We start from the raw sequence: 16027 nt of genomic DNA on the forward strand, positions 1-16027 counted from the left end.
AGAGGGAGGCAGGGCTTGATCCCATGGCCCTGGGATCATGATCTGAGCCAAAATCAAGAGTCGGATGCCCAACCGACTGAGCCACCCAGGCACCTGTTAAAAATAAAACCTTAAGGGGCGCCTGGGTGGCTCAGTGGGTTAAGTGTCCGACTTCGGCTCAGGTCATGATCTCACGGTTTGTGAGTTCGAGCCCCGCATCAGGCTCTGTGCCGACAGCTCAGAGCCTGGAGCCTGCTTGGGATTCTGTGTCTCCCCCTCTCTCTGCCCCTCTCCTGCTCATGCTCTGTCTCTCTCTCTCTCAAAAATAAACATAAAAAAAATAAAATAAAATTATAAAAAGTAAGATAAAATCTTAAACAAAACAAGAGGAAAATTGGATAAAAGATATGAACAGATAATTCAAAGAAGAATATGTAAAAACAGCCAGTGAATATACCCGATGCCCAAGCCCACTAGTAACTGGGGGGAAATGCCAATTAAAACTACAGAGACTCGGGGCGCCTGGGTGGCTCAGTCGGTTAAGCGTCCGACTTCAGCTCAGGTCACGATCTCACGGTCCGTGAGTTCGAGCCCCGCGTCGGGCTCTGGGCTGATGATGGCCCAGAGCCTGGAGCCTGCTTCCGATTCTGTGTCTCCCTCTCTCTCTGACCCTCCCCCGTTCATGCTCTGCCTCTCTCTGTCTCAAAAATAAATAAACGTTAAAAATATATATATTAAAAAAAAAAAAAAAAACTACAGACACTCGTAGCATCCGGATCTCAGTACCTAAATGGAAGGCACCACTGAAGGAACCAGGGCTCCCTGGAAAAATGGCTGGCTCCGGGTCTGGGGCAGGGAAAGTGCATGGGGAGCTCAAGACATCTTGTTTGTGACAGAAAGCAAGGAAGCTTTCAGAGATTAATGGCATCATGTCAAAAGGACATACTAACCCGCTGGAAGGGACTCCCACTGGCCAAACTGACACAATCTGAGCATCAAAACGAAAAATGAGTACAGGTGATGGAAATACACTAGAATCACAAAAAGTCAGTGTTCTTGAGAAATGTGAACAGGAGAAATCCAGAGAAGCTCTTAGGACCCCCCGGAGAGGCATTTATTAAACCAATACCTTACTCTGAAAGCTGATGGGGGGCAGGGGGCATCTGGCTGGCTCAGTCGGGGAAGAGCATGTGACTCTTGACCATGGGGTTATGAGTTCGAGCCCCATGTTTGATGTAGAGCTTACTTTAAAAAAAAAGGTCAGGCGCGCCTGGGTGGCTCAGTCGGTTGAGCGTCTGACTTCCGCTCAGGTCATGATCTCGCGGTCCGTGAGTTCAAGCCCCGCGTCGGGCTCAGTGCTGACAGCTCAGAGCCTGGAGCCTGCTTCAGATTCTGTGTGTCTCTCTCTCTCTGACCCTCCCCCCATTCATGCTCTGTCTCTCTCTGTCTCAAAAATAAATAAACGTTAAAAAAAAATTTTTTTTTCTAAAAAAAGGTCAATAAAGGGAAAATCTCAAGCATCTCTCCTGCCTTTTCAGCAGGAATTGTGTTTTAAAGTAACCAAATAGCCCTACTTTGGAGGAAGGAAAGATCCACTTTTCAGAAGAATGCCAGGGGTATTCCTTAGTTATGGCTGCACTAGCGAGTTACCCGCTTAAAACAACACACACTATTCTCTCACAGTTTCTGTGGCCCAGGAATCCAGGGTATCTTGAGAGACTATAATTGAAGTGTTAGCTGGGCCTGTGGACAGCTCAACGCCTGGCTAAGGGAGGATCCATTTCCAAGTTCATTGGCAATGGCTGTTGTCCAGAGAGGCAGGGCCAGCTTCATGGGCATGTGACCCGGACAGCAGCACAGGGCCCTGTGCTCAGAAGGGCTCTGTGCTAGATTTAATGCCCTGTAGTCTGTCGCTACTTTTGTCTTTGAACTTGTGTTTTGTAAGTGAACCAATGGGACGATGTGCTGTGTACGTGAGCAGAGGAGACATGCCATATATGTGTCCCCCATCGTTCCTTGTGGCCCCATTTACATAAATTATTCAAGATGCCCCATGAGCACCAGGCACGGTGCAAATGCTTTCTGTATATGGGTGAATTCATTCCATCCTCCAACAGCCCATTATACAGATGAGTAACTGAGACACCATAAATTCAAGTCGCCTGCTCAAGGCTTTGCAGCTGGCAAGTGGGGGCTGTTCTCGGGCAGCTTATACTCTATAGAGTCCCTGGAGAGAGACTGTTCTATTTTACTTTAAATTCACAGACTTGATTTCAGCTTGGGTCATGATCCCATGGTCGTGGGATGGAACCCCCCATGGGGCCCTGCATTGGGCTCTGTGCTGAGCATGGAATCTGCTTAAGATTCTCTCTCTCTCTCTCTCTCTCTCTCTCTGTCTTTCTCCCCCTCTCCTTCTCCCCCACTTTCATGCACACAAGGGCATGCTTTCTCTCTAAAATAAGATTTGGGGGCGCCTGGGTGGCTCAGTCCAATGAGTTTCCGACTTCGGCTCAAGTCATGATCTCACGGTTCATGGGTTCGAGCCCCACATCAGGCTCTGTGCTGACAGCTCACAGACTGGAGCCTGCTTCGGATTCTGTGTCTCCCTCTCTCTGGCCCCCCCCCCCCCCATCCCGCTCACACTCTGTCTCTCTGTCTCTCTCAGAAATAAATAAAGACATTTTAAAATTTTTTTAATAAAATTTCAAAAATTCATAGGTATTTCTAGACTCTTTTACAATGAGAATATATAAATGTATATTTATGTAATTGAAAAAGAAAAATAGAGAAGGAGGAAGAAAAAAAGAAAAGAAATCCTTGTTCTGCATTCTTCTTCCTCCTGGGGCCTGGTCCTTGCCTTCCCGGAACCCTCACTGTGGCCTGGTGCCCAGACCCTCTCTGTTCTCAGGGGGGCTACTAGTCACCTCTACGGCTTTCAGTTCCCTGGGGCCCCCTGAAGTAACTCTCAGGGGAGACTCTGGGCTCAGCAGAAAAGGGAAGAGTTCAAGAGCCCGTGGACTGCAGTGGTCACCTGGCCCTTCGTCTGGGGCTGCCATCATTGGGGCTTAGCACGGGACAGATTTGCCCACGGTTGCACAGTAAGGCAGGGCAAATCTGGACCGGTGCGTATCTCCTGACGCCCGTCCGAAATGGTGCCACCCACACTCTGTCCTGAGAAACACGAAAGCTGTTCTGAAAAGCTTTGGTCCCTCGGGCTCCCAAAGTCTTTACCAGAGTCTGGGTCCCACCACTCCTCCCGAGCTGGGAACATGGGGACTCCTACCATCGGCCCAGATCTCAGTTCGGGAAAGAGAAACTCAGAACCTCAGGTCTGTGAACGCTCACTGTCACTTCTCTCCCTGAAGCTCTGTGGGGCCTTTTCGCTTCTCCCCAAAGTCTCAGACCCCAGCTCCTTTATCGACTTCCATAACCTCCCCCATTATTAGCTGTTGCTTCTATAGGGCCTTCTAGACCCCAGAGGGCTGTCCAGGACCTGGAGGCCTTTGGTAGGTCTGAGCTGGGGCCAAAAAGATTCGAGAAAGCATTGCCCAGCTGCTAGGTGGAGACAGACTATGAAAGCAGCAGAGTGGTGAGCAGGCCAGGCCACGGGCTCAGGCCAGGATTCCAGGCGAGGGGGGACGGCTTCTTGCTCTGTTCTGTGTGCTTCACTCTGCTTCTCTCTGCTGAGCTGTTGAGGGGCTCGGACTTTGGGGTCAGTCCGGAGTTCCTGCTCTGTGACTGTGAGCAAGCTGTTAACTGAACCCAGTCCTTGGGCCTTAAAATAGGGTCATGAGGAGTATCTCTGAGGCTGTTGGAGGAGAACAGATGAGGCCCGTCTATAGGCGCTCCCTCCTACCCCCAAGACTATTGTCCTCGCTGGTCTGAAATTATTTCGGGGTTCACACATTCTCAGGCGCCCCTAGTCTGCTTTTTTTTAATAGAGCATTTAACTTTTACCGCTTGGTTCAAACTACGGGAGGATATTTTCATATATAGGTGGGAGGGCTCACATTTTTCCTTTTTGCCTCAGATGATGTCCGTTAAAGCGAGGGAGGAAGGCGGGCCCACAGAGAAAGGGAAGTAGGAAAGGGAAGGTCGCCGGCCCACAGTGCTCGGCCTCTGGTGAAGGTCTCACCAGTCGGCCAGCAGGGGGCGCTGTGGGGCCGCGCGGCCAGGACTGGTTGGCGGGGAAGGAGCCGGAGCCTGGGCACCCCCGTTCCTGACACCCCATCACTCACAGCCCGAGAGCGCCAGGGGGAGCTGGCCCAGTTGCTTAGCTCTTCAGCGACAAGGCTATCCCTGAGTGTAGAGCACGAAAGCCCAGACATTGCTCCCCTACTCTGGGGACAGCCCACTGGGGACACCTGGGCTCTGCCCAGTTGGCGGTAAGTTGGACTTGTCCCTCCCCCACCCCACTCCCCACTTCCCACCCCTGTCCAGCAGCATCTCTAGCCCAGGTCTGGGGGGAGTCGCTCACTGCCTGCGCCCCCTCTCTAGGTGGTGGGGAGCCGAGATAAACTTTCTCAAGGGCCACATTCCAGAATGATTCCAGTTTTGCTGGGTTCGGAGGCCCCTTCACTAAGTGAAGTGAAGGAAGGGGTGTCTTTCCTCCCAGAGGCTCTCCCCCGCCCCGCCCGCAGATGCCCCTTTTCCTCTCGCAGCCCTGCAGCCCCCAACCCTGGCTCTGGCTCAGCCTGAGCTCCTTAGGGTCCTTCAGGCCACCTCGCTGTCCTTTGTCCTGCTTCCTGAGAGTTTCCTCCTTCATTCACTGCCTTCCTCTTTCCATCTCCGCCCCTCCTCTCTCAAGACCCATCTTGGCCAGTCCGCCCTCTCGCCTCCTTCCATTTGCTGCTTCCGATGGCCTGACAGTCAGGTCACCCTGCCCCGAGCAGCTCTTACGTCCCCAGTGCCGTGGCTGGCTTCTGTCCTCTTCCTCCTGGTACCTACCTTGTTCACTTATTTTATTTTTTATTTATTCATTTTGAGAGAGAGAGAGAACATGAGCAGGGGAAGGGCAGAGAGGGAGAGAGAGGGGATCCCATGCCGGCTCTGCACTGTCAGCGCAGAGCCCCACGTGGGGCTCGAACTCACGAACCATGAGATCATGACCCGAGCCGAAATCAAGAGTCAGACGCTCAACCGACGGAGCCACCCAGGCTCCCCTCACTCCTATCTTAAGTTAGAGGTGACCACGCAGCCCAGAAAGGCGAAACGGCTTGCCCAAAGTCACACAGCATTAGGAAACAGGCTGGCCCCGGGAGTCCAGCGCTCCATCCCGGGGACACAGCCTCCCTGGAAAGGCCTTGCCCCATTGACGTCCTCTCCACCCCGCACTTACGTCTCATGCACACAGCTCACTCTTGGCCCCGTGTACGGGTCTTGCTTTCTATGAGTGGAATTCATTTAGTCTCTGGATTTCTACTGAGCACTTCTGCTGTCCCAGGCCCAAGAGATTGAAGGCATAGCCTGCATTCAAGGAGTTCATGGTCTGGGAGATAAGACTTTTCCTGTCTGTCAGCTGAATCTTCCCAGGCAGCCAGGAGTCCTCCCAAGGGGCGGAGGCTGCTTCCTGCTTCTCCTGCAGCCCACCCAGGGGTGGTGACCTCCCCGCCCCTCCTTGGGGAGCTGATGCTCTGGCTGTTGCTTCCATTGTGTGTGGGGGCTGGGCAGGTCAGCCTGAGGCTGTGGGATTCAGGATACAAAGCTTGGGGAGGGGTGGGTGCGGAGAGCGCAGGGAAAGGGCTAGGGGTGTCAGGTTGGTACTAACAGACTTCCTTTCTCAAACTCCGGAGGGTTGGCCTTCCGCAGGGAACTGGAGAACACTTTGCTCTCCCCTTGTGGGAGGCTGGGTGCTCGGGTCTGACAAGTGGGGGCCCGATCCTTGGCTCTCTCACTGGCCCATGAGACCAGCAGAGGCCCTTCTTCCTGAAAGTCTCTCCCCGATTCCTCCCTCACTCATTCTATCCTCCTTAGGGAGGAGAGTTCCAGAACCAAAGATTAAAAGCCCCTTGACTTTTGAAAACAAGCACAGGGGCACCTGGGCGGCCCCGTCAGTTGAGCATCCGACTTCGGCTCAGGTCATGACATCGCGGCTCGTGGGTTTGAGCCCCGCGTCGGGCTCCGTGCTGACAGCTCGGAGCCTGGAGCCTGCTTCGGATTCTGTCTCCCTGTCTCTCTGCCCCTCCCCCGCTCACACTCTGTCTCTCAAAAATAGACAAACGTTACAAAAAATTTAAAACAAGCACAAACACCCTTGCTGGTTCCCTCACCACCCCCGCCCCCGACACAAGCCCCAAAGCCCAGCTTCCAGTCTCCAGCTCTGTGCTCCTGATGAAACGGGTCGGGGCGTCCACTCCCGTGGTGAGCCCCAACTCAGAGGAGCCCCGGCCAGCCTAGGCTGAGGTACAGGAGAGCGGGCCCTTGGGTGGCTCCCAAGAAAAGCCCTGAGCCCTGAACTGAGGAGGGGAGGCAGAGGCCAGGGACAGCTGGCAGGAAAAGACAGAATGAGCAGCACAGACGCGGGAAGAGCGAGTCTGTTTAATGACACGGCTGGGACTGGTTACAAACATCAGAAACTACAAAAGGGCAGACAGTTGACGCATGGCTGCAGGAGGAGGGACGGGAGGGGACACAGGCACAGCAGCCACAGCAGCCAGACACCCTTGAGGACGGTACACGACCAAGGGACACACATGGGGGGGGGGGGTCCCCCGCATCTCTGACCCAGATGGGTGGGCAGGACCAACTGCCAGTCAGCAGCCAGGGTGGGGGGAGGTGGGGAGGGAAGGCCCGAGGCCCGCAGAGCCCCGGGATGGGGACATCTGGCCCGTCATCTCTGACAGTAGCATAGAGCCCCTGCTTCTGCTGGGATCCTAAGCAGCAAAGGCAGATGGGGCTGGCATTCGAGGCTTCTTTACCACGGCCCCTCCCCCAGGGCAGGCATCCTGTCCCACACGCTGGCCCCTCTGCTGGCCCTTGCCCATATGGGCTGGAGCAAGTCAGGGAGCCACATCCTTTGGGGGTGGGGGGGCAGGGGGAAGCCAAATCTTTTTAACCTAGAAGTGGAAAGCAGGAATGTGGGGAGCTGGTCAGAGAATGGGCTGGACTTGGCTGGCAAAGCTGGGTCACCCCAACCCTGCCCACCCAGGCCCTCGGGTCACCCCAACCGTGCCCACAGGCCTAGATTCTCTCCGACACGGGACCCCCCATCTCTGCCACAACACTCTGTCCTCTGCCCAGAAGCATGACAAGGACCCCTCCCTGCCCCACACGCAGATGGGCAGAACCCAAGCTTCCCAAGTGCCTCTGGGCCCCTGGGCCCCGCAGATACACAGTATAGATATGTATGTATATATATATATATATATATATATATTTTATATATAGATCGTATATAGAATATATCTGTATATATGGTAGATGTGTGTGTGTGATGCTCTAGATAGGTGACACGGGACCTGCATGCTGGCCGGGCAGACAGAAACGGGGCTGGTTTATTCCCGGAGAGACTCGGACCTGCCCCGGACTCCTGCCAGCTGCTCAGCTGGGTCTCTGACAGAGAGTAGAAAAGCTAAGAAGGGTGGGCCCAACTCTTCGAGGAGGAAGGGTACCCCATCCCCACAGGCCACTGAGCTGGGGTCAGCATCCAGGCAGCCAGCGCCACCTCCTGGCGGCTCCGGTGGGGACCGTGGCCACAGCAGAGGCTGCCTCTTTCTGGGAAGACGAGTCAGGGATTCCTCCAGCTTCCTTGGCACCCAAGGAGGGTCTTCAGAACTCGGCCTTCGGCTCAGGGTGCTGCCTGGGAGGGGGGAGGAGTGAGGGGGGGTCCTATGGCCCCGAAGAGGGCAGCGTAGCCGGAGGGCTGTGAATGAGATAGCAGATGAAGTGAGAGGTTATGGGGGGAGGGGCATGGAGTGGGACCAAGGGACACCGGGAGGGGGGCAGCGGGGAGGGATCAGGGGATGGCAAGGCAGGACAGTATCTTCCAAGAGACCCATCACGCTGCAGCTTGGAGGCAACCCACTAGACCCCAGTTCTGCTAGGAACCTGCTGTGTGGCCTCAGACAAGTCAGGTCCCCCCGCCACCCGCCCCCGGCCCCCAGATCTTTCTCTCCACCATGCGAATCACATCTGAAGTAACATCAACTGTGTGAACGTGTTTCACACGCTGCAAAGAACCCTTCCAACATCAGCTCTTTTTCTATGAATTCTGAGACCCGTGCCTTCACTCTGGTTGGCCCCGCTGGGTACCCTTCCTGCCACACAAAGGCATTCTCTGCCCGTAAAGCCCCTGTGCTGGCCCACCACCGCTTCCCTGATGAGAGAGACTGGATGGAAACCCTGCTAAGACCCTGCTGTGTAACTGCCTCCCACTGTCTCAACCCATTTGAACCTTAGCAGTAGGTTGGGTGTGTAGGCCCCGGGCCCAGGGAGACAGGCCTTCTTGGGGCCCACGCCCCCGCCCTCAGGAGACCCGGGTGGGGGGGGGGGGGAAGAGTGTGCAAAGGGACGAGGGGACAATCGCCTTCATGTCTGGCGGGGGGTGGGGGTGGGGAGTGACCTAAATTCGAGATGCCCAAGTCTAGATGGGGGCGGGGCCCCTGTAGCCCTTTGCGGCTCACTCTGCGAGGAGCAGAAATGGGCAGACTGAGATTCTGCTGGTTTCTTCGTGTTTGGGGTTTGGCGAGATGGAAGTCCCAGGGGTCCAGCTGGGGCAAGACAGGGGAGGGGACAGGGCTTCGTGTCGGGAAACGCTGTCCATGTGTTTCTGATTCACTGGGGCGTGCACTGGCCAGCTCTCTCTCCTTCTCCCCCTCCGGTCCCTCTAGGCCCCTGTAAAAAAAGCCCTTTTCTCTAGAAGCAGGAAGTCTTGTCTCCTGGCTGTAAACAAACTCATCTCCGGCAGCAGCGAAGAAGCCAGGCCGGGGAGAGGCGTGGGAGGGCAACCCCCTTCCCCCCAACTGACCCTCCCTGGCCCCTCTGTCTGCTTCCGGCAGCTCTCTAGGCTCTGCCAGCACCCCCTCTGGCAGGTAAAGATCTCTTGCCTGCTTCCCATCCACCCTGGGGATCTGGGGCAGATCCCCAGGGCCCAGCTGTGCACATCTGGAGTTGCTGCCTGGCTGTAGCCAGAAGTTCCCGAGCTCCCCGAGCTCCCCGAGCTCCCCTCCCTCCCCTCCCTCCCCGGGTGGTGCCGATGTGGGGGGAAGGGAGCAGGAGCACGCTGGGGCCAGTGTGGTCAGCGGCAGGAAAGTCAGGAGGCCTGGCCTCCCAAGGTTGCCCTCCAGGGACCTCCCCCAGAGCTGGGCCCGGAGGCCTGCGAGCAGGAGGTCTAGGAGGTTCCGTGGGCCAGCTTGGAGCCTGGGGAGGAGACGCGCCTTTTCTATGGGAAACTGCTGGGAATGTTTCTCTACAACGCGTGTCCTGAGCTGCTGGCTGACCCCTGCTTCCCATTCCCGCCCACGCTCCTCTCCCTCTTCCCTACTCGAGCTCTGCCTCCTCCGCCCCTCCGTGGAGCTCCCAGAGCCGCCTTGCCCCTTGGGGGCCCAGGCAGGCCGGAGTGTTCCCAGCCACCATGTCTAGGGGCCAGCCCTCCCCTCGTGCTCTGACTCGGCTGGAGTCACTGAGGCTGGCCACCCTCCTCGAGCCCATCCCCAGAACTGGGAACCCGGCCTCCAGGGCCAGCCTAGAAATAAACACCCCCCCCCCCCACTCCCACCCCATGGTGTGCGTGGTGGTGATACCCACGCAGGCCCCTCGTGGGCCTGGGCACGTGCACGTGTGTGCACACGTCCTTGTGATTCTCTGGCTCCAGCCCTGTTGAGGCAGAGGCAGCGGGGAGCACTGGTCAGCCTCAGATGAAAAACAGCCCCCACGTGGTTGGTACCTAGGGAGGAAGTTGCAGGAGCTGGCCTGGGCTGCCTCTGGGCTCGATGAGCCAGCCTTCCTGCTAGGAACCTCTAGCTGCTGCTAGACCCTCCCTCTCTGCCTTGGGCCGCATTGGTGTTGGGCCCTCTGGGTGCTCTCTGGTTCTAGGCAGCGGGATGGCTCTCCTGGAGGAGGACTTGTCCGAGGCTCACTGCTCTGCGTAGCCTCGAGCAGGCGCCCTGGGCTCAAGCCGGCCCGTGCCTTTCCCATCGTGCCTGTTCTTAAGGGTGCCAGACCCCAGACCCAGCCTCCCGGAAGGGTTCCCGCCCCAGCAGTCAGCTCCAGTGCCCCAGGAGAGATGGGAGGTCAGGGGGCGGGGGAGGACACCGCAGGGAGGCTGCCCGGCCCACCCTCACCCCTCCTCACGTGGTGGCGTTGGGGACCTGCTGTACCCAGCCCACTTCCTTGTAGGCGGCCGTCACATGGCTGTAGATGAGGCCACGCAGCTTGGCCCAGGCTCTCTGCGTCTCTGGTGGGAAGTCATTGGCAAATTCCTCGGCGATCACTTCCAGAATTACCCCGGAGAGGATCTGGGGGCAGAGGGAGGAGCGGGAAGTAGATGCCTGGGCGTCTTGCTCCCCGAAGCTTCCCAGGGCCCGCAGCACCCCTTCTACCCAGCGTCTGGCCGAGGGCATTACTCCCGACACAGCAGCCTGGCAGCTTTGGGGACCAGACACCTTCGAGACCCAGCCCCGGCTGCCCTCCGATCCTGCTGCCCCTTGCTGTCACAGCCACCCCAGGGGAAGAAGCTGGGCTGCCCAGTGGTCACCTCTGCTGCCCCCTCCCCGAGCGTTCCCAGAGCAAAGCAAGGTGGGTGGTTAGAGTGGCCGTACCCACCCAGCCACGTACCTTGAAGTACACGGGCTCCACCTTGTGCTTGAGGGCGTGGGCTTTGCCCACAAGGGCGAGCACAGAGGATACCTTCTCGGGGTCATGTAGGTTCTCCACGACGGTGTTGAGGGCCCCCATGACCCGGCAGGCGTGTTTCCGCAGCTGGGGGCTCCGCTCCATTTCCAGGGGCTCGGTCATGTGCTTGAACTGGCTGAAGTACTGCTTGGCGGACGGGAAGTTCACGAAGAACCTGGCAGGAGGTGGGTGATCGCTGAAGGAGGGGCAGCCCGGCCCCGCCCCGAGGTGGCCAGGATACAGGGGGTGCGGGGTAGGAGAGGCAGGACCAGTCATCGTTTCGCCACCACGGGTGCTGTCTCTCGGACACAGGCCCTCCGTCTGGCCGAGCAGGCTTACATGCAGCCCCCCACCCAGGTCCTGGCCATTTCTGTCGGCCAGACTTGCACAGACGGTCGGCTCTGTCTCTCAGGCCTCTGCCTTCCTCGCTCTGGCCTCCTTTCTAGACCCTACGCGCCCTTCGACGCCTGCTCCAGTCACAGCAGAGACACTAGGAGCTCTAGTTCTGGGATCTCGGGCCAGTGCGACCCCGGGGCAAGTGACTTCACTTTTCTGGGTCTCAGTTTCCTCATCCGTGCGATGGGCATCGTTGTTCCTAGCTTGTTATGAGGCTGCACGGAGAGACCGCGTGGGGAGCCCTCAGCACAGCAAATGCCAGCCTTTATCACGATAAAGGTAGGGCTTTCTCTGTGAACAAAGTACAGCCCAAGTGACTTAGCTCAGGTCACCCGGTCAACGGAGAGAAGCAATGAGACCCAGTCCTCCCGTCTGCGCGCGTCTTGGGGGCAGACCCCAGGTCTTTCTAGCTCTCTCCTCCCCTCCCCAGCTTATCTGAAATTGTCTAACACACTTCATTAGGTCAAACATCACTTTCATTAGGTCACTCTCCTGCTCAAAAACATTCACCGGCTCCCCATTGTCTACCAGCCAGAGTCAACGTCCTTAATCCGGGATTCCAGTCCTTTAATTTGGGATTAAACCGTCCCAACTCAAGCCATCTTCCTCCAGCCCACGTACTGCTGGTAAAACATTCTTTGAGCGTGCCAGCCTTTCTGTCCACACAGTGGAATGTCTTCCTTACTCTTCCTCTGGTCAGACTTGCCTTCCCAGAGTGCCCAGGCTGTGCCCGGGGGCTACTGCTTTCCCCTCAAGGCCATTAGGGGTTCCCTGACACCTTTTATGGACTCTTTTCCTTTCTGCCTGTTGGATTGGGTCCCACAACCCAACTCTCACACACCCTCTGACCCATCACCTCAGGGCCCAGGGCCCTGTGGCCTGCAGGATGATACTGGAGAGCTGACTGTGGTGGGAGGTCACACACAGGCTCCATCGGAACTTCCCACAACGGGATGGAATGTCTTGGGCCTGTTTTGTTAGGTTGTTTCACACCCCTGGGGTATCTCCCCGCTTTGCGATCAGAGAAAGCCGATAATTTGCCAAATCAGCCCTTTGGCCAAAGAGCCCAGAACAGATGCAGGAAGAAAGGCATCTGGCCCAGGCCATCCCTCCAGGCGACAAAGCGGCTGCTGGCGGGGGGAAGTGACGGGACACAGTCCATGTGGAGACCCAGGGTGACCTTGGGCAAACTACTTCACAACCTCCTGTCCGCAAAGCGGGAGAGGAGATCCTCTGGCTCGATACTTCACAGATATTCTGGTGGGGGCCAAATGAGGCAATGAGGCTGAAAATACACTGGATTTTTCTGGAGAGGCCCTGTAATGAAGGACAAATGTAAACAGCCCAATCTGGACTTAAATGAGTATCTTAGACTTCGGGCGTTTCACATCGCAATAAAAATAATGATCGCTGTTCGCCCGGCGCGTGTAACAATATGCAAAACGTCCCAGCCTGTTATTTCATTTAATTGCCTCGACCAAGCAGGCATTGTATCCATTTCAACTGAGGAGGAAATAGCAGGGGATACTCACTGAGCACTTACTAGATTGTCTCATTAATCCTGCAAAACGCTCCTGTGGTTGCCACCGCCTTTATCGCCGCATTCTGTTTTAGGAATCCGTGCCCAAGATTGCCCAGCAAAGTGGGTAGCAGGGCCAGGAAGGAGCCCAGACGGTCCCTGCCTCGACGGCTTCCCCATCCTGCCTTCGGGGAGGCGGCTGTGCCAGGGAGATGGTGGCCTGGAACCCAATGGGTCTCCTGCCTCAACACCCAGGGCCAGGTTGTGGCCCCTGAGAAGTGACAGTCCCAGGGAGTGGCCCGCGCTGGACCAGGGGAGTCTAGGGGTCGTGTGCTCTGCTCCTTCATCCGGGCTTCTCTCCCCGGCCCCTCCACCCTTCCACGTGTACTCTCGACCCTCCCAGTCAGCCTTGGGGAGTTTCTCAGCTCCCAGAGGCCTCTGGGTTTCCAGTAGAGCCTGAAATAGGCTTGTCTGAGTGCGAAGGGGAAGGCGGCAGAGTTACAACCGGGAGGGGAGCCTTTCTAGAGCTGGGAGGGGAGACTTTCTAGAGCTTGGGCGGTCGCACTGCAGGTGCGGGGTCTGGCTCAGACTCCAAGACTGCTTCGCCACGGCCACTGCCACTCCACGGCTTCGTGGCTGCTCACTCCTGGGGCGGGGGGAGGGCGTGGGGGTGCAGCTGGCCTTAGCCCAGTGGGGAGGGAGGACCTGAGAGGGATGGGTCAGACCAGTTTCTCAGGCTCTCACTGGGGCCTGTCCCTGTGGACGTGAGTAAAGTTGGGGAGGGGGGCGTGACAAACTGGGGAGGGGCCTTTGGGACACCTGAGAAGCTTATCCCTTATAGCCCCTTTAACCCAGCCCTCCCCCAACTGGCAGGTCATGGGCAGAGAGGACCCAGGAGAGGAAGGCTGGTGAGGCTTGGAGGAGGGAGGCTGGCAGGGAGGAGCTGGGCTCCAGTCAGCACAGAGGTGGGGTCAGGTGAAGCGTGGCCTGGGCTGACCAGCAGACGAGACCTAACTGCTATCTCGGGCCTTCTCAGATTAATTGTGGGCCTCTCACTGAGCACTGAGTCCATTGGTAAATGCCCCCCTCCCCCAGCCCAAACCCAGCCTCCCTAAGAGTCGGGAATGGGGAACTGCAGGGGCACAGAGAGAAAGGAAATCTTGCCAAGACATCAGCCTCTCCAGAAACAGCCCTGGCCTTAGTGGTCAGTTCCCTCTTCTGCACCCCCCCCACCATTCCTGGGGAAGTTGGGCGGTACCCCAGGAGCTGGATCTTGGACACGTCCCCTCCACGTCCTCCCTGGCAAAGGGCAAGGTATCCGGACAGAAAATCTCCAGGGTCCCGTGGACTCCACCTCCTTTCTTCCGGGTGACCCATGTGCTCACCGGGTGCATCCTGAGGCCTGGTGGGCTGGCGTGTGCCAGCATACATGGCTAAGAGCCACCCTCCAGGGATGCAGTCTGGCACATCCGTGACTCCACGACCCACAGTGTGCTGGTGTGGGTGCTCCCACGTGCCGGTCGGCGCCCGAGAATGTCCGATGGCTTCGGGATCTGAAACCCCCTCTTGGTCTCCCCGCCATCCCCCCCTGTGTTTCTGGGCCTCGGAGCTGCCCACATGCCCATATCCCTTCCTCTAGAATCCTCCCCCAAAGAAGAGGCCACTCAAGAGTGCTTCTTGCTCTTTTTTCTCCAAAATCTGGTTCCAAGTTGGAATCAGGGCATATCAATATGGAGCTGGGCAGGTCCCAGGCCTGGGGGAGGCAGAAGGGAGAGAGAGTCGGGGAGGCACAGGAGCCAAAGCCCGGCCAGGACTGGGAGACAGGCATGCATTTCCACTCTCCTTTTCACAAGCAAGGGTTCACCCTATCTCCAAATAGTAAGACTGCCCTACTCTGCTGGAGATCCGGCAGCTTCCCTCTGCTGCTGACAGGGGGGTTGAGGGTGAGTTGCGGGTCTGCCCGCCCCCCCCCCCCCCCCCCGCCCCGGGGACCAGCGCGTGTGGGAAGAGAGCATCAATCTGCAGCTAGAGTCAGTCACTAGCTTGTGGGGGTTGGGGACATTAACTACAGAGGAACGGTATGTGTCTACGGGGCCTGTAGATGTGTAAATAAGTGAGACTTCAGGGGCATGTGGTACCTGGATAACCTCTAGCCCAAGACACATGGCCTTTCCTCCCCAAGGGGTGGTTTCAGGGTGGAGCCTTGACTCCTGAAGCTTCTTCCTTTCCCTCCACCGAGCTCAGCAGGGACGGTACCCTAGGGACTGCTTGCTTCTCCACTCACCTGTGCCTCACCTGGGAGCTCGCTGCCCTCCCAGCCCCTAGGGGCAGGAAGGGGCCGGCTGGGAAAACTGGACCCCCCTGTGACCTACTCCTTCTGACCTCTATTCTCTGGCCCTTGGCTCTGTCCTTCCAGGAGGTTTTGAACACGGAAAGGGGCTGCGCTGGAGAGAGGGGTCTGCTCCTCTTTGCCCGCCTTCTAGGCTGAGCCTCAGTGTTCCTGCCTCTAAAATGGGGAGCCCCCGACGCAGGGTGGGTGAAACGTGTGCCTGTGACAGCTGGGTTGGGTGGCTGGGGTCGCTGGTGAGGAAGGCACGGCCAGGAGTTCTGAGGCCCCGGGAGAGGAGGGGGACAGAGGCGTCCTCCTTCTGTGTCTGCCTCTTAGTTCCTAGCCCCTCGCCCAGAGCCAGGACGGGCTCGGCCAGGGCTTCGCCCACCCCGGGGAAGCCCCACACTGCCTGCACCCGGGCAGGCCCGGCCCCAATTTCAGCCGGAGAGGTGGCGCCGGAGGAGCTCAGGAGCTCGGACCCGGGGCCGAACCCGCCCCTGCCTGGAGCCGCTGCCGCCCGCCCTCCCCCGGACTCGGGCTCGGCCGGGGCCGGAGTGACACCTACCTCACCAGGATGGCCACCCCCACGTCCTCGCAGTTGGCATAGAGCCGGGCCCACGTAGCCTGCACCGCCTTCCTCTCCGCCTCGGACAGCTCCTCGCTCCGCTCCCTGCGCTCAATCTCCATCTCGCCCGGCACTTTCTCCATGAGCAGCTCCAAGCCCAGCCCGGCTTCGCTCGGCGGCGGCGGGGCGCGGGGCGCCGGGCGCGGGGAGCCGGGGCCGGCTGCGTGCGCGGCGGGCGGGCTGGCGAGCGAGGGGTAGAGCGCGCCGGAGGGAGGGAGCGTGTCTGTCTGTGCGCGCCGGGTGTGTGTGTGTGTGTGTGTGTGTGTGTGTGCGCGTGCAGGGTATATGTGCGGGGGGCGGGGGACCGCGAGCGGGGGGCGGGGATGTGGTCTGCTGGAAAAATGTTAAA

General features: G+C 58.1%; 1 protein-coding gene across 3 annotated transcripts; it reads right to left on the bottom strand.

The window, feature by feature from the left end:
- Nucleotides 1-6501: 6501 nt before the first annotated feature.
- Nucleotides 6502-15921, bottom strand: CYGB (cytoglobin). Of its 3 annotated transcripts, none has more exons than XM_081791118.1 (4): nt 15619-15921; nt 10753-10984; nt 10296-10433; nt 6502-7840 (listed from the first exon to the last, which is right to left on the bottom strand). In XM_081791118.1, exons 1-4 carry the CDS (start codon nt 15759-15761, stop codon nt 7766-7768), a joined length of 588 nt encoding a protein of 195 aa, XP_081647244.1. In that variant the 5' UTR covers nt 15762-15921; the 3' UTR covers nt 6502-7765. The 3 variants fall into 3 exon arrangements, with proteins under 3 accessions (XP_081647244.1, XP_060501280.1, XP_060501279.1); XM_060645297.3 differs by having other exon boundaries at nt 10260-10433; nt 15619-15918; XM_060645296.3 differs by having other exon boundaries at nt 10270-10433; nt 15619-15917.
- Between the last annotated feature and the right edge of the window lie 106 nt (nt 15922-16027).

The sequence above is a fragment of the Panthera onca genome, chromosome E1, assembly GCF_046562875.1.
Source record: "Panthera onca isolate mPanOnc1 chromosome E1, mPanOnc1 haplotype 2, whole genome shotgun sequence".
Taxonomy (NCBI): domain Eukaryota; kingdom Metazoa; phylum Chordata; class Mammalia; order Carnivora; family Felidae; genus Panthera; species Panthera onca.

What these genes read in the sequence shown, in the direction of transcription:
- CYGB (XM_081791118.1), bottom strand. Translation starts at nt 15,761, where the DNA reads ATGGAGAAAGTGCCGGGCGAGATGGAGATTGAGCGCAGGGAGCGGAGC. An exon ending in TGGAGCCCGTGTACTTCAAG is followed by an intron (nt 10,434 to 10,752) that starts GTACGTGGCTGG and finishes CTCTGCCCCCAG; the next exon opens with ATCCTCTCCGGGGTAATTCT. An exon ending in CCTACAAGGAAGTGGGCTGG is followed by an intron (nt 7,841 to 10,295) that starts GTACAGCAGGTC and finishes TCTCATTCACAG; the next exon opens with CCCTCCGGCTACGCTGCCCT.